This window comes from Mesocricetus auratus, unplaced genomic scaffold (assembly GCF_017639785.1).
Source record: "Mesocricetus auratus isolate SY011 unplaced genomic scaffold, BCM_Maur_2.0 Super-Scaffold_100020, whole genome shotgun sequence".
Classification (NCBI taxonomy): Eukaryota; Metazoa; Chordata; class Mammalia; order Rodentia; family Cricetidae; genus Mesocricetus; species Mesocricetus auratus.
In genome coordinates, this window is record NW_024429201.1 from 16,179,893 (window position 1) to 16,198,205 (window position 18,313).

General features: G+C 42.0%; 1 protein-coding gene across 12 annotated transcripts in view; it reads left to right on the forward strand.

Moving 5' to 3' along the window:
• Window positions 1-18,313, forward strand: part of Mast4 (microtubule associated serine/threonine kinase family member 4) — a 575,239-nt gene that overhangs the window by 288,880 nt on the left and 268,046 nt on the right. For all 12 annotated transcript variants that reach the window (XM_040729116.1, XM_040729119.1, XM_040729117.1 and 9 more), the window contains one exon: window positions 15,002-15,033. In XM_040729116.1, the coding sequence (XP_040585050.1) occupies window positions 15,002-15,033 (32 nt within the window). The remainder of the gene's footprint in view (window positions 1-15,001; window positions 15,034-18,313) is intronic.

Genomic DNA, 18,313 nt, shown 5'->3' on the forward strand with positions numbered 1-18,313 from the left:
GAGAGAGAGGGAGGGAGGGAGGGAGGGAGGGAGGGAGGGAGGGAGGGAGGGAGGGAGGGAGGGAGGGAGGGAGGGAGGGAGGGAGAGAGGAAGAATGTGTGAAGAGCATTTGTTGCCAGCCTGATGTTGCATGGTCCCAGTTAATAGGAAAGTTCTGCAAGTTATGCCCTTCCCTTGCTCACAGCAGGTCAGGACTGATGATGGTAATAATCTTGGGGAGATCTTACTTGGACATAATGTTTTCACAGGAGAGTTTACATTTTTCTCATCAGATAATAATAGCAATGGAAGTCCCACACATACTTTGTAGATATGTGAAACTCAGTGGATTATGTGCCTTTTATTTCAGTGAAAGTGAAAAATTCCCAATTAGATGGTCATTCCATGAACCTGAAATGCATCTTCCTCATTGCATCCAGTGAGGACCAGGAAGCCTGGGCGTGGGAGAAGTGCTCTAACCTGGAAACCCCTCTAGCGACAATATTGCTCAGTTATTTCAGCTTGGATGGGCTAATGCTCTTTACTGAAGCGTACTGTTCTCAGCTGCCTAACTTATTCAAGGACTATCCTAGTTTCCCAGTCCAGGAAAACAAGCTGACCAGCTATCATCCTCCCCCAAATTAAAAAAACACAAAAACAAACAAACAAGCAAAAAAGTTGACAGAAAACTGCCTAGACTGCAAAGTGAAGAAAAAGTCAACCAATGTGTTACCTTCCTTCCTATGGATACCGAGGCCATAGAAGGTGTACTATGTCTCATCACTATCCGTGGTAATCTTGTCTACATTCTGTTTTAACCTTGAGTTAAGAAGGGCACAGTTAACAATGTCTTCTCTTATCTACCTCTGGGTGTATCATTGTGGCTGAGTCTTGCCCCCCCCCCTTGCTTCTCACAGCAAGCCTTGGATAGTCTTGCTTAGGTGGTGTGTTTTTATTTATTGTGAGAATTTCTCCTAGAGCTCTGTCATGCTTTCACACAGACAGAATGCAAACATGTTTGTGATTTTTGACAGGAGCTGGGATCTATGTGGAGTAGGGGGTTTTTCAAAACATTTTGCAGCCAATATGTTTACTCTACTTCGCCAGCCATGCAGGGTGATACGGGTATCACCAGTACTCGAAATGGGCTGCAACGGGAGTTTAGAATGGAGCATAGATTTTTCTAACACAGCATGTTAGATGAAATGATTTTGTGTACTTTGAAGTGGAAAATTCAATCAGAATTTTCCACACTTTTTAGTTAAAGCAACACTGTTACTTATTGATGAAAGGTGGGCTCAGAAAAATGCAGCATCAAACACAAGGACTCTAGCATATAGTTCCTGGGCACAGTAAGAAATAACCTTTTTCTCTTGTAATTTAATGAAAATTACATGAGTTTTAAAATATAAAGGCTGCTTAAAATATGTGACTATAGAATGTTTGGGACCTATGCTGGTCTGTGAGCATGTGCTTGGATAGTATTGGAGCCCTTTAAGACGTTTGCTTTTCATTAAGAGGTGGTCTTCATGCTTGCTAAATGGCAATTTCAAGTGCCTAGATAATCCATTTTGGTTTAAATAGAGCTATTTAGAAAGCACATGAAAGTCCTATAAATAATACAAGAATAGAATAGATTCGCTGAGCTTTCATTGAAGTAGGCTTAGAGTGTATTTAAATTCGTTACTAGTTTTTAATCTGTCTTTCAGTGCACTGAACATATATATCAGCATAATAACTTATTATGTGGCTGAATACTTGGCATTCTGCAAAGGCAAAGCCCTGGGGTTGCAGTGTCAGATATGTGCATACATATTTAAGATAGAATAATAGCAATGGGAGAGGGCTTGCTATGGGCCAGGTCTATTGCTAAGTGTTTTATGTGTATTCTTTTATTGAATCCTCCTAACAACAGTGAACTGTAATTTCCATTGATGAAGGAAAGTCACAGACAGGACACAGAAGTTGCCCAAAGTCGTGAGCAAAATGAGGCTGGCATTCATCTTGCCATGCAGACTCCTGAATTTTCTGACGCACTGGACCTTGCTGCTGCTTCAAGGCTCTGCCCCTTCAGCAGGTTCATCCTGTGAGCTGAGGGATGATGCATGGGCTGGCTTGTAGGATTTACCATCTAGGATATGTATATGTGTTTCTCAATGGCATGATTTTACAGCCCAGTTTAGCCACTATATTTGGGTGTTAAAGCTAGTGTCAAAATGAAAGAAACATTTAAAAAAAATGGGTACAAATTTGTCAACTTGTCTAAATAATATGATGTTTTGAGTGACCTTGTAGGATCTCCAACCTCAGTAGGGCTCAGAGTTGTCTGGCACCAAAGTTTGTCATCCCCCGCCCCCCCCCCCCGCCCAGCTTTGTTTAAATTTTTAGACAGTATCATGTGGTTCTGTCATTGTGTTTTAAGCTGTGTTCTATGGGAAAGGATCCAGACGCAGTGATCCATTTCATTCTCTCAAAGCAGTCCAGAGATTCAGCAGAAACGCACACACCCTTTCTTCAGTGCAGTGCACATAACAGTCCATGGTTGTCTAGTGTGCTTGTCAATTCATTGAAAGAACCTAGTAGGTGTAGTTCTGTGGAAACCAGAGCAAACACCTCCATCCACCATTGGTTTCATTAGTGTGTGGTCAGTGTAGGCATCTAGTGCATAGAAATCTCCTAGTTTGGACAACAACAATAAGCTATGTTACAAAAATCTCCTGAGAGCTCAAATCTAAATGTCCACCCCTGTCAGGGTCCTGGTGGTCACAGAAGTCACCAGGGATCATTTTGACTTTGAAGGGAGGATTGTGTCTTTGCAGGGAAAGAACCAGAAATCAGTCTTTGGGAAGAAGCAATTAAAACCCCAGAGCCCTTTATTGCTTTTGATGCTTAGAAAAAAGCAAAAACCTTCCTGCATTGAAATATTTTCTGCTAATTAACTGTCACAAATGTGATGCCATTAAACTTGGAGTCTCTTTGGTTAACTTCAAAGTCATTAGTGCACACTGTGAAGCTCCCCCAAATTTATTTTATGAAAAGGAAACAAATTAATCAATGTTTCCAAGACTTGTTTCTGATGGAACCGAGGCCCAGTTTACAGACTCTTTGGTCATATTCTCTGGGACACATGGAGCAGCTCTTACTCAAGGTGTCTGGGTTATCTTGACACGTGCTGTGTTTTAGGATGCACAGTTCTGAAGCTGACTGGTGGAAGTCATTGAGAAGGACTTTTGGAAGATGTCCAACCAGGGATGTCCTTATCTGTGAAGAACAGAAAATGAACCACTTTAATGGAGATTTCTTTTTCACACATAAAAATGTTTGTGACAGAATGTTAACAGTGCATGTGTAGCATTAAAACAGCATCTTCAAGGACAGAAGTTAATTTTGTCTCTCCACTGTCATTAATGTAATGCTTTGGGCCTTGGGAAGATCATCATATAGTTTTCTAGACTCAGCCTCCCTATTTGGAAGATAATGGTAAGATTACCATACTATAGTGGTGCCAAGACTTCCAGGAAGTCTGTGAGCACACACATAGCACAGCCTGGCCCTGTAGTAGTGGCCGTGGTAGCACCATTTTTGCTAGTCCTCCTGGGATAAAGGAGTAAAGCAGGAGATAGGGTATCCATCTTTCTCACAGGTCCCAAAGCCAAGATGCTTCCAGCTGTACATTGGAGGAAGTATTAAAAATAAAGAACAGGGAAGGAAAAAATTTCAAGTTCTGGATGCTTGTGAGATGGCTTAGCAGTTAAGGGTGCAGACTGCTTTTCCACGGGACCTGAGTTTACCTCCCAGCATCCACATTAGGGATGGCGGTGGGGGCTTACAGCTGCCTGAAATCCAAGGGGATCTGTTACTTCTGGGTTCTGAGGGAACCTACACTCACATGTACATACCACATGCATACACATATGCCAAATACATATATCACATGCATACACATACCGTATACACATGCACCACATACACATCACATACACACACACATACCACACACACACACACACACACACACACCACGTATACACCTCACATAGATACACCACACACACACACACACACACACACACACACTTAAAAAAAATCTTTAAAAAATATTTTTGAAAATGTCAGGCTCTGTACTGTGTCACAAATAGGATTAAGTGAAATACGTCCAAATCAATTGTTTCTGTTACTGAGCCATCTCTCTTACAATAAATTTCAGCACTACTAGAGGCTTACGTTTACATTATCGATTATTTGAATATGTGAGGCATTAATCTCCATGGCCTGCATCCATTTTGCATGTATATTCTGTGCTGTCTTTTGCATTTAGATAGAGAGGAATGGCCTGAAGAAAGTAGACTTGTGGATATTAGCTTCATATAGTTTTTCAAGCACTCCCTTGAGCTCGTCTACCAATAAATTTGTACACTAAAACAGGCCTTCAGAACAGTGACTGCTGGATAAACTTCGAGGAATCCTTAGTAAATACAAATGATTCATCTCACCAGAGTAATCCCTCTGTCCCTGGCCAGAGAGTAGCATTCTGCCCTGCTTCCAGGTTCTAAAAAAATATATATATATATATATATATATATATATATATATATATGTATATATATATAGCCCCTTTGTCTTTGTATTAAGGTTGTCTGTAATTTCAATAGAACTTTTGAATTGCTATCTGTTTCTTAAAAATCAGTTCATAAAAGGATATTGATTCTTTATATTAGGAGCATTTTGAAGTGTTGTTTATTAAAAAAAAAAAAACACTCGGCAAACTGGTGTTCCCTGATGGGGCTTGGAATCCAGTGTCAGCAAAACTCATCTGCAGTCTGACTTGAGATATAGCTGTTAAAAAGCGACCAGGGTGAGTAGCGATCCACTGTGGGCGGGGCGGTGGTTTGGGTGTGAATAAAGGAGAGAACCGGAGGTGAGAGGGAAGTTCTGCCTGGCAGGGTTCTTTCTAATTGCTTCGTTTTCATTCCCTGGCATTGCTATTCACTTCTTTCCCGGGGCATATTCTTGGGTAATGAGAAGACCTTGAAATCAAATAAGGCTTTTTGAACCCTGAAGATGCTTGCCACAGTGCTGATGGAGAATTCTATAGATCTATAATGATTCTAAAAGGTGTCTCATATCCACTATATTAACTATCTTCTTAGGAGCTTATGAACATTGTAGCTTTTATTGATTCCAGAGAATTGGACCCAACAGTAAGCAATAAAAGTCAATGGTAACTTTCTTCCCATATAGGGGTTTGCAGATCAATATTTTGAATTTACTGTAATTTGCTGGTAATGGGTGGGAGAACTGAGAGCATTGCAGGGCCTTGTGGGACACAGCTGTGCGGTGTGGCCTCTCTATCTCAGTTCACTGTGGGTCATGGACTTGCCCCAGTAGCAAGAAACATAGTTAAGTGGCAGGGCTGATGCGCGTATTTATCAAAAAGTCTTCATAACTCCATTCTAACCATAGAAAGAGAAGTCAGACCTTGCTCGCAGTGGCCTTGCTTTTATACAGATGCTGAGGGAGCTTCCAGTTTTCATTGTCTTAAAAGCAGTTACGTGCAACATCTGGCATTGTTGTTGGACATCCAGACAGTGAGGTGTCCCTCTTAATGGAGTGACGGGATGTGTCTTTGCTGAAGCCTTCACTGAACCACAGCCAGGTTCAAGCCTTGGGACGGACAGGGTGAAGGTGTCTGGACTGTTGCTCATGCTATCCAGGCCCTTTGTGCCCTGCCTGTGTCCCTTGCCAAATCTGAGCATATACTTAGGTGGGAAGTGCTGGCTTCTAGGGTGTTGGGAGCTGTCAGCATGAGAACACTGTTATGGTTCTGCATGTGCCCTGGGGTCAGTAAGTTGTACCAGTCTTGTTTTGTAACTCAGGAAACTGGGTTATAAAGGCGGCCGAGGAGGTTCTTCAAGGCATTGCTTTGTCTTTTTATATATGATTGATTTACGTTTCTTTTGTTTGTGTGATGTATGCATATCTCTTTCTCCTCCCCCCACCCCCCGCAGTGCATGAGTGTGTGTGTGTGTGTGTGTGTGCGTGTGTGTGTGTGTGTGTGTGTGTGTGTGTGTGTGTGTGGTGTGTAGACAAGAGACAGCCTCAGATCATGTTCCTTAGATATCATCCACTTTTTCTTTTTGAAAAGGACCTCTCAGGTCAATTTAAGAAGGGACCTCCCAGTTCCAGTGGGCCAGGCTGGTTGGTCACTGAGCCCTAGATATTTATTTCCCCATCTCTACCTCCTCGGGATTATAGGTATATCACATCTGTTTAGTTGTTGTGGTTTTGTTTTGTTTTGTTTGAGTTCTGATGATTTAACTAAGGTTCTTGCACTTCAGTGGGCCATCACTCCAACACAATAAGTATATCTTTAAAGAAGCAGTAATCTCAGTGGAACTAATTTTTTTCTGTTGTAGCTTCTTTTATTTCAGAAAGCTAGATTTTCCAATATGACCCAAATTAGTTTCTGTAACTTTTAAAATTGACCTGAAAATTTTCCCTAGAAAGAGTTCTTTTGTTTGGGGGGCAGCTGAGCACCCCATGTACAATATGACTATGGGCTGGAAGCTGCTGACCTCGAGGCAGCTTGTGCACATTGCATGGCACGTAATAAACACTCAGTGAAGTGCAGCTGTCAATCACATATGTGTGCCTTATTCTTCAGCAAAGCCCCCAGAGCAACCTGCGAACTTAGCCTTCCAGTGGGCGGCTCCTTGGTAATACTGAGAACACATGTGCCTGATTCCCAGGCTTGATGTTTGACATCGAGGGCATAATGCGTTAGGAAGTGTCCTACACCACAGTAATTGATTGGAAAGGAAGCTTGTTTCACTTGCTCATTTACTAGGGGTTAGCTGATTATTTGGCATGTTATGCCTTTTCTACTGGAGAAAAGTCTGTGTTAAAAGTAACATGCTTGCAAGACTGTACTTCAAATAAAATCAGGGTCTGTAAAAGCAATTTAACTGTGAAATTTGCTTAGAAGAAGCTGCCCAAGTCAGTTGTGCCTCTCATTTCAGAGAGATAACTGGCAGGGTGATAGCCACCCTGAAGTCCTTAGAAGGCGCCGTGAGAGGAGCCTGTAAAGATACACCCAGCCATGCACTGGTAAGGAAGGACACTTTCTGTTCCCTGGACTAGGCAGGTGTGGATGTATGGGTACACTAAGACATTTGCCACCGTTCCTTCATTGGTGAAACTGAAATAATGGTGGAGAAGAGTAAATGAGCCAGTGTTTGTCAACATGCATTAAGTCAGTTATATTTGAGATGCAGGTGGGTTTAGCATAGACATACAGTAGCTACCTTTTACATGAAAACTGTAGGGTGGAGAGCAGGTTTGTCAAGCCTGGGATAGTGGCTTTGCCAGTCTCTTCCTCTACAGCCCTGTCCCTGAGCCCGTTCTCTGGAACCGTGGCGATAGTTTGCACATTTCTCTGTTCCCTCATCCATTTCAGACTTCCAGTTTTTCTCTTCTGAAAGCTCTCTGTGCTTTCACATCCTGAAGCCCCCCTTTCCTCATGTCCTTATCCACCATGGCTCTTCTGACTTTCCCAGAAGCGCAGCATGTCTTCTCACACCCTTATGATGCTGTGTACTCAGTCCTGTCTTTAGCCCGCCTCTCTACTTCCTGTCTTTCTCTGCCCCTTCCTTGGTCCTGGCTCAGCCGTGCTCCCAGGATGCTAGAAAGTGAGCCTCTAAGACACCCCGCCCATTTGCCATCTGTGAGCCAGGCAACACCCTAATCCATGGAGTACCTCTGCATGTAGGATAAATGTAGGCTTTTGAACACAGCGCATAGTGTGGCTATATCCCTGCCTATGCACTCTGTCCTATTGAGTTTTCTTTCTTCTCTACTCCCCAGCCATTCTAAGGATTCGCCCCTACCCATCCTACACTCCACCTTCCCTAGACACAGATCTTCCTCAGTCTGCCCTGAGGCTGCCTAACCAGTGCCCAGACCTTACTATAGAAGGAGCATAGAAAGTGAACACAAGCAGAGTATTGTGTCATTGGGCAATTTTTGAATCATAAAAGCAAAGCACAGCAATAGACTTCTTTGGTTCACATATCCTGAAAGTCCAGCATTGCTTCTCAAGGGTCACCCAGTGCCTTAAATCTCCCTATCTTCCCCATCTACCTTTGATGCCCATCACAAGCTCCCTACCTCTCCTGCTAACTCTTTTGGATGAGGCACATAAACTTCTTTCTGGGGCTCCCTGAAAAACCAAAACATCATTTTGTATCTGCTTTGTCCAGGTAGGTCACATGCTGTCTCTCAGTTCATTACTTTGGTCAAGGAAAATGAGCTTTGCTACTTGCTTAATTTAGTCAGAACTTCTAGAGCTACGTTTCTCAACCTTCCTAACACTGAGACCCTTTAATACAGTTCCTCATGTTGTGGTGACCCACAACCGTAATATTATTTTCATTGCTACTTCATAACTGTTTTTATTTATTTATTACTTATTTATTGAGACTGTAATTTTGCTATTGTTATCAATCGTAATGCAAATATCTGTGTTTTCCAAGGTGGAGAATCCCTTAGAAGCTAAGGACTATGTTGGTTGCATCAGAAGTTGTCATCTTTTATAACAGGGGACATCAGATAGGCAAGGAAGAGTGCTGACCCTCTTCAAAGGGAGCCCAGCCCCCCCCTTTGCTGTTGAATTCATTGGAGAGCCCTCCTGTACTCCAGGCCTTTTCACACCGCATTTTACACTGAGTGAAGTCCTTTATCCCCAGAGCTGGCATGGTCTCTGCGATGTCAACCTTTACTAAAGAGTGTGTGATTGAATAAAGGAAACCCATTGCACTTGCTTTAATCCCCAAATGTGCCCTTGCCTTCACCCTTGGCAGAAGGTTTCTGCCTTCACAGGAACTGAATTTATGAAACCACAGTGAATAACTCCACTTTTACTTTTAAATGTGTCTGTTTCACTTGTCCTAGGGGCAAAGCTGATGTCCACTTTGTCGTCGTCCTCTTCATCATCACCGTCAGCATCACTGACAACCTCCCCTTGCTTGTCTTTTCATGCAATGGATATAGGTGGGGAAATGGTGCCAGATGATGCGCACGCACGTGTGTGTGTGTGTGTGTGTGTGTGTGTGTGTGTGTGTGTGAGCCTGTGCCTGTGAGCTGAGGCCAGAAGAGGACATTGGGTGTCCTGCTCTATCACCACCCTTACCTAATGAAACAGGGCATCTCATTGAGCCTGGAGCTAGGTTGGCAGCCAACAAGCCCCAGTGATTTCACTGTCTCCATTTGCAACAATGTTGGAGTTGGGGGTGCCCACACCTGGCCTCTTAGGTGAATACTAGGGATCAGAACTCAGATTCTTGTGCTTATGTAGCAAATGTTGATACCAAAATGAGCCAGCTCCCAGCACTCAGTTCAGTTTTCCATGCTGTTATCTGATGGGCTTATTCTTCTGGTCGATTGCTGGTGTCCTGTGGACATTTTCTATGGCCATACTTGGTATTCTGTCCAGACAGTCAGTGGTTTGATGATTGTAGACAGAAAAAGAGAAATAGATCCTGTAGGAAGTGAGGGGCAGCTTTGGGCTCCTGCACTTGCCTCCCTGCCTCTTGGATTTCACAGGTGTGGTCTAGGTGTAGATGTACACGTTTAAAATTTTCTGTGAAGGTCTCCTTTACTTTCTTCATGCAGAAAACTGTGTGCTTGTGAGGCAGATTCCTGAAGCTTCCAAGGGTGTTTGAGAATCAATTTTGCCTTCTGCCCAGGTTCAGAAGGAAGTGTTATGCGCGCTCCAGTTCTCCGATACAAGGCCTTCTGTCCTCCGCCTTCAGACCTAACACTTGGTGACAGAGGCAAGAAAGTGACCCAAGCATTCCTGTAAGAGCGCTGACCTGTGGGTCACCCCATCCCTGGCTGCTTTCCCACTGATGTCTGGCAGTGAGCATTCTGCTGTAGAATGGGGCCACAATGGCCATTAGAATGTTATGGGTCTTCCACCTATACCACTTCCTGCTTACACAGGAAATGACATCACAGTTTAGTTCTCACTACTCAAATGACAGCCTAGGAAATTAATGTTCCCTAAAGGAAAAACACCTTCTCCCCCCCTTAAGGTAAAAGGTTTATATAAACTGGTAATCTTTAAAGGGATTTAAAACAGCTGCCCTCTAATAAACAGTTGCTACAGTTTTTCCCTCTCCCTGGCTTTCTAGGGGTGATGCTTGGGCACTGGCATTTTTCAAAGCTCCCTGGGTGACATTAATGTGTAGTCAGGTTTCAGAATCTCTACTTCAGCCAAGTCAACCAGCGCTCCGGACTTCTGCTTGAGCAGAATGACTCCACCCATGTCATCTTCTCTCCCGTCAGCATTTACACACCCAGGTTAATCTTGCACCTGCTAAGACCTCTTCATTCATTCTGCCTCTGTTTCCCTGAGTAGGTTTTAAATAGGTTGTATCTTGTCTTGTCCTTCGCCTCATATGTCCCCATCTGTGGCCTGAAATGCCACTGCTGTGCACATCCTGGCTTTTTGAACTCTTCCTAAATGAAAAGGGAGAGAGCAGCTAGCACATGTCATAACCCTTGGTGACATGATGGAATATGCAGGTGACTAAACTAAGATAACAGCAGGAAGCACAGGAACACACAGCCTCTCCTTTCTGGAAGGTTATGAGGTTTAGTTTGTTCTGGTCATTGCCATTTTGCTTGTTTTCAGGGTTTGGGGGAAGCAAGCTTCCCAGTCTTCAAGTCTCTAACTCCATCTTGAAGGAGTTCCCTGGGCATGAATTTGGTGGATTTGGACCTGTTTCATCTTTGTGCTTGTGAAGGAAGCTCCTATTCTTTTTTACTGCCTGTTTGGCAGCTTGAATATTTTAATAATTGCTTGTTCATCCCTTTCCTCCACCATCTCCGGTATCCCCCATTGACTGGGATAGTGTGATTAATTTTAGATTTTCAGAACATGATAGTTCAGAGAATGCCTGTATGTCCTCTTTCCAGCTTCCCCAGATGCCAGCATTGCATGTTACAGAACCTTGATACACTTGTCAAAACTAGGAAAGTCACACTGGTGCTTCACTAACAACTCAGCTAGATACAGGTTTCAGGGTTGGTTTTTGAATACAGGGTCTCACTGTGTACCCCTGACTGGCCTGGCACTCATAGAGATTCACCTGCCTCTGTCTCCCAAGTGCTGGGATTAAATGCTTGGTGACCTAGTCTTGTGCCCTACTCAACTGTGTTTTGTCACTGGGCTGTGAATTAATATGCTTTTCTTGATTCAGGATCCAAGCCAAGATTCTGTATTGCATTTGGCCACCCTGCCTCATTAGCATACTCCGATGGCTTCTTTCCACTCCCTTACATTTTTCTGAGCTTTGTTTTACAGGCACCTGGATGTCTCTCTATTTACAATGCTTTCTCATAATGACAGTGGAGTTAGGGAATTTTAGGAAGATAACCAGAGTATGAAGCGACCTCATCCTCCATTAGAGGATGTCAGCACAACCTGTCCCTGTGAAGCTTAACTGATCATTTGGTCAGGGGGGTGTCTGCGGAGTGCTCCTGGAAGGGAATCACTAGAGTCACTGATCCAGCCCTCCTCAAGGGAAGGTGAATTGAGTGTCAACACTGGTGGAGAGGGTAACCTACAGCACTGTTTGGATCTCTGTATATTTCCCTCGTTTGTGCAGAGTCAGTCTACTGATCTCTTTAAAGAATAGTTCAGAAACTCTCTGAACACATGTGGGCTATGTAGTAGCTCTGCTTTGTGTATAAATAGCTACCCAATACTTAAACACTAAGTTTTTAGAAAGTATACCTGTGAGAATTTCTTATGCAATACTGCAATTTGCTATCTTTATGAATAAAGCAAGTCATTTTCATTCTTCCCCATTGGAGGCTGCTGTTGGCGTACACTCCCTCGTTGGACTTCTCTTGTCATCCTGAACTCTGCATGGGTTCTCTTCTTAAATCTGAAGAAACATTTGAATCCTCAGTCTGTTGCCATCCTGCCTTTTTTTTTAAATAGGGGTTTTGCTATACCCCGGCGTGAATCAAGATATCCTCCTGCCTCAGCCTTGTGAGTGTTGTGGTTATGGGCATGCGCACTGTTCATGGCCACTCTTGACCTTGTCAAGAGATCTCAAGAAAAGACAAGTCTCAGAAAAGGTTATTTATACTTCATACTGATTTTCAACATAACTGTTTAACATTCTTTGAAATAGAGCAAAGAATATATAAAGAAAATAATGATAAATAGCACTCCAAAATATATTAAGCCACTGAAAGCAAACACTCATGACCTGTAATCCCATCACTTGAGAGACTGAGGTAGGAGGATTGCCAACCTGGCTACAACCTCAGACCCTATCTCAAAACAAAGCAAACAGACAGAAAACAAGCCTAAAACAAAGTCACTGAACAATCAGTATCCATGAAAATAATTTTTCTAAACTTTAATCGTCATGAACATGTTCTTAATCTGGAAATGATAAACATATTTAATTGAGATAGATGCTTCTTACCCCTTTATTTCCTCTGTATCCCACTTCCCCCCACTTCCAGTTCTTGCTTAATACAGATTTAACAGGTGCCCTACATAGCAAAGTCTAGCTTTGGTTTATGGCCTGGGCCAATACCACACACCTTACCCAATTATCTAAGTATGTGCTAGTGACCTTATCCTGACATTAAGGAAATCAAATGAAGACACATACATGGAGTACCATGGGGGCTTAGGCAGTAAAATGCCTTGATTCTCTTCATTTATGTCTGACCTGTGCTGATTTATTAGCATGTAGACTCCGTACATTAGGGCAGTAGCTGCTGCCTGCTCGGCCTGCAGTTGTTGACCCCCCCCCCCCCCGTGTTTGCAGACTATTGCTCACAAGGTCTTGGCCATGGCACATTCATTTCTCTCACTTTATTACCATCACATCTGATTCCAATTTGCTACCAAATTGAGTTTCCCATCCTAAGCCTGACATTCAAGCCGTCGGGTGGATTAGCTCCTTCAGCTTGGCTGGCATGGTGGCTTCAGGTCAGCTGACAGTGGCCTATTAAATGTCCTCTGTTCCTCATGCTGGAAGCTCAGGCTCCAGCTTGTGGGGCAGGGGAGCTGTGTGATCCACTGTAACCTCTCTCCTTGTTTAGAGCTCGTAATTCCAGGCCTATTGGAAGGGCTTCTAATTAAAAACAGAGTGGGTGCTTATCCCCTTATCTTGCTGTTTCAGTGGCTTTTTTCCTAGTGCAAAACAGCCAGATCGGGTGGTTTCAGGGAATATGACTGATTTAACCATAGTTACCCACTTGGCCTTTTCTCTTCTGAGTCTTCTATTTGCATGTATGGTTAATGTAGCGTCTGATTTATTACTTGCTTGCTCTTATTAATAACACCTCTGGTGTCATCTATGCTGTCTTCCGATCAAGCAGTGGTAACTTTTTGGGCTCTAGGCCTTTTGCTGTACAGGGAGTCTCAGTCCTTTCCTAAAGACACAATCTGATGAATTATGACTGTTAGAGAGTCCTGTAAGAGAAAAAAAAGTTCACATACAAAAACTAATCAACGATTCCTATACAGAAAATTGCTCGTTGGTTTTCTGTGTACCTTTCAGCCCCTGAGGAGACTATCCTGGAGAAAGACTGTCTTCTTGTCATGGGCTAATGAAGGTGCATCTCCGTTTCAGAGTCAGGAAGCCAGCCTTAGCAAACACTATAATTTCTTGTGGGTAATCAAGGATTTAAGGGGAAACGGTGTAAAAAACAAACAAAGAAAATGTTCGCTTCGTGGGAGGAGGGTGCTTCATTCGGGATTACTGATTGTTCCTATACACTAACCAGAGATATGTTATGGGAACTCCATATGTGAGCATCTCTATGTCTGAAGCCCAAGTCACAGAACTTCCCTTGCCTCTCCTCGGGTGCTCTCAAGGCCATTTTCTGTAAGCTGTGCTGGAGAAAATTGCACTGTTTAGAAGTGATGTCTGAGGCCATTGTCCTTGACAAACACTCAGGACCCAATAAAAATAGAAGACAGACAAGGTGAGTGTGAAGCCGGAGGAAACACCTTGCCAATGACAATGTTGGCGCCTCTGGAAGACACCAAATAAATGAGATTTCTGAGGATGAGCGACCAAATTTGGACTCTTCTGAATTTGTAGGGTACTGCATTTTGAGTTTAAGTCTGCTGCTGACTCACGGCTTCCTATTCTTTAATTACTGCCATCAAGTAATCCTCCTTCAGGAGTGGGGCCTCTAGACCTTCCGTAGTGGCTGCAAGTATTTCTGAGTCAGGATTTCCTGTGTGATTTGCTTGGTTTACTTGCCTGGTTGTGGTTTTCTTCTTCCTTGCCTCTCTGTGATTCTGTAGATAATGATCTTAATTTGAGAAAAGTGTGAGAGCATACTTTAGAAATACCAACACTCTGGTAATTGTGGCTGTCTGGCTACCTTTTAGAGGTTCATTAACCTACTTTTCAATACCTAAGTAATAAATGCCATTTGTTTTGAGAACTAATTCCAGGAGAAAACCCTTTGCAGGCTCTCTTTAAAATAACAAAGTATAGTATTTGGTATGCATAGTATTTTGCCTGAATTTTTTTCCTGGGAGGGTAAGTTGACCTGATTTAGTAATCTGATTTAATTGCCCTTTTCATTTCACCTTTCACTTAATTACAATCCTCTGGAATTTCTCCTGCTTCTATATATTTCTTTTCTGGATAGGTCCCCTGGTTCTACCGACTTCCTTAGTCATAGGCAATGCTATTCAACTCAGTATTTTACCCAAGTTGCTTTTTGAAGGTCAAATGATTTTATGCTACAAAATCAGATAAAGTGTTTGTAGTATAAACCACCACTTCAGACCTCTTGTTTAACAAGAGCTGTGTTGGGAGGGATCCAACATAAAATTATGTCATCAAAGTCTTTGGTGTTTTGACAAGGCCAACTCAAGTCCAATAAAGAATATCCAAACTTGCTACTTGGTGTCCTAATGACTTCAGCTGGTGTGGCGTCTCCCATGTGTATTTTCTCTTTTCTTTTGCAGAAGGAGCTGAGCCTCCCTCGAAGAGGAAGTCTGTAAGTAGAAACCTCTCTTTCTTTGCTCTCTTTTTGTCTAGTTTGTAATGTGATCATTATCTGAATTGTTGGTCTCTGATGTCGATTAAAAAATTAATGATGAGCTACCAAGTCAACAAAACAACAACATGAATTAATGATTTAATTATAATTTGCTGGATCTATTTGTGGACATTGTAAACTCAAATGCTTACTAAAACCCTAGGAGGATCTTAAGTTTTAAAAATGCCATTATGTAGCCAAGTGAAGAATGTGATTTAATCTGCAGATAATGCAGGTAGGTAACCTTAATCAGGAGTTAATGATTGGCCACATATTCTGAAAATCTCTGGCTGTTCTTTGTGTTACGGATTTTTCTGCTCTTGAATGGATGAAGTCTGAGTTGGCTACGCTTCCTGCTGTTAGATTCAAGTCTTATTGAAAGGGAACAAGTAACACTCTTGTATTCAAAGAGTAAATTTGCAGACCTTCTTGGTCATGTGTCTCCACCTTTCTTTTTAAGGCCAATTATAAGGCCATATAATTGGCCTTAAAAAGAACACACATACACACACACATACCCCAAAACAAAAAAAACAGTTGTATTCATCTGCCATTTCCAGAGTGAAGTTCTCCTTCAATATTTCATTCACTACCTGTAGGATAGCTATCATGAGCAGTGCTCTCTATAAGGGCTGAATTTGAAGTCTTTGGATTTTCTATCTGGTTTGTGTTGAAGAAGTCTGTGGTGCAGTTCCTCTTATAAGTTTTTAATTTTTAAAGGTATTTAGGAATGTAAGCTATAAGGAATATTTAAAGTAAGATTAGCTAATCCTACTGTGGAGCAATAAAAAACTATATGGTGACTATTGTCATGTTTTGGATGAAATTTTAAGAAAATGCCAGGCTTTGTATCTAGGAACCTAAACAGCACCATCTGCAAACATTCTATTTCCTTTTTCATTTTATTTATTTTTTGAGAGGGGTTTCTCTGTGTAGCCCTGGCTGTCCTAGAACTTGCTTTGTAGACCATTTTATTTCTTTTCCTTTTCCTTTTTGAAACAAATTTAGACTGCCAAATGGATAAGGAATCATTTTTCCTGCAAAATTGCCTCAGCTGTTTCCAGCTCCTAGCCTCCTTCCTAGCTGGAGGCTAAGGGCTTGATCCTTGGTTAGGAAGTGACCTTGAGATTAAATGCTTTCTTTTTCTGTGTCATGGTTAGGGGCCTGCTCCCAAACTCAAACCTTTGATATTTCTCATCATAATGAGAAATCAGAGGTGAGAAATGTAGAAAAACTCTATGAGGTGTTGTTTTATGCAAACAATCTTATTTTCTCTATACTGTTTATTTAGTTCTTAAACACCCTGGGTTTTTCTTCTATACTTTATTTGAAAACTTTAGAACTTTGATCAGATTTAGTTTGGGTCTTTACAGTAATTTTTCTTAGATTTGTTAGTATATTTCCAGTAACTGCCGGAAGCTCAGACAGCTTAAGAAATTAAATCCATTTTGTCTATGTAAGAGCCATATGTTGCTTTCACAGTGAAGTCTCAGTTCTGTTAATGGTAGCTGATGGCCCTGAATGATATGAAAAGACACTATAGAGAAAGAAAATATGTATTTCTTCACTTGAGAAAAATGGAACCATTAACAGTGAAATGAGTGTATTTGGAGCCTTGCTTTGAATTATACAGGGCATTTAAAGTCCCTTCTCTCATGAAAGTCAATTGATTTATCGTGTGGGAGAATGAAACATGTCAGACAGATTAACACAAAGCTACCTATTTCAGTGAATTTTGTGAAAATTAATATTTCCAAACGTATCACTCCCCAAATAAACACAATTTTATGTTTGTCTCAGTTATCCTCAAAGTATTAATAATGCCTGATGTGGATGTTCAGAACCCCATGGCCCTCAGTATCCGTGGTGGATGCCACACAGAGGACCAGTAATTAATCACTTTCTGCATACATGATCCTTCATGACACCGAGAAAAAGAAATGCTTCTAAAAACAGTGTCAGGTTCATTTTAATGCAAAGCTAACAAAGGATGACAGCATAGCGTTTTAGGTGCTGATCTTAGAGGATGCCACAGTACAAGATTGTTCAAGCACCGCTTCCTCACTTTGTTTACTGCAAAAATGCCTACTAGCAATGCTTTCAACTCCTTGCTCTCTGCAGGAAGACTGGCTCCCCTCACAAACCCCCTCCTACTGGTAGTTTGTGTCCCTCACTTTCCTGTTATCGGTGAGCAAACCGCACAGGCCTTACTGTCTTGCTCCCAAAGACACCGGCTGAACTTGTCAGAGGGGCTGTGCCCTCAGAAGTCTGATGAATCTGCTGCCTCTAATTTGTGTGTCTTGAAGGTTTTACTTTAACATCGCTTTTCCATCACTTTGAAACGTAGAGGGTCTGTTAGCTTTGATTGTATTTTTTAAGTATTGTTTTGAATGAGTTAAAAATACCTTTTATCTATGCAGTCCTAAAAGACAGGCAGAAAATCTGCTTTCTCATGATTGGGAGATTATAAAAGCAAAAACTATTTCCTAGGAAATAAAATTCAGATCTCCTCTAATTTTTTTTTCTTGCAATCATTTCCAGGGGAGCTAACATGAAGACTATGTAGCCTTATATGAAGTTCAAAAGGTGGGAGAGATGGTTAAGACCTTCATTCTCTAGTGCAAGGAGCAAGAGGCAGGAAAAGTGAGGGAGCTGCCTTCCAGGCAAGATGTTACTAGATAAAAAGTAGCCTCAGCTGGGTTCCCCCAGCGGCTTTCCAGCTCTAATCTTCTTTAAGGCCTCAAATCTTATCTCCTCTCCAGATTGCTGTATTAGGTGAATTTTAGTTTCTCTTTTCATTCAAGGAAGGCTTTGGTTCCCTGATTCCCAGAGCAGTGTTTTCCTTCCATTTCCTTGGAACTTAAGTTACCACACTCTATTTCCTCTTCTCCCAGCAGCCTGTCAAAATCCTGGTATTGGTATGGCTATGCAGAGGAGTGCTATATAGCAGGCTAATACAGTGATGAGCAAGTCCCAGAGGGAAGGCAGCATTTATGTTATAAAATGTAAAAGTATACAAGAAATTTCTGCCGTTTCTGTTAATCCTGAAATCTACCATAGAAAAACCAATCCCCACCATATTGCCCAAACTGAAGCAAGCTTTTATTAAAATATTAAAAGCTGACCAAGATGGAATTTAGTCAGTACCACCACTTGGAAACCTAAACACCACTTGGAAACTTACTAGCTGACACATTGTTGGGGCTTGTATGGAGAAAACCCATAGGCCTTCATACTT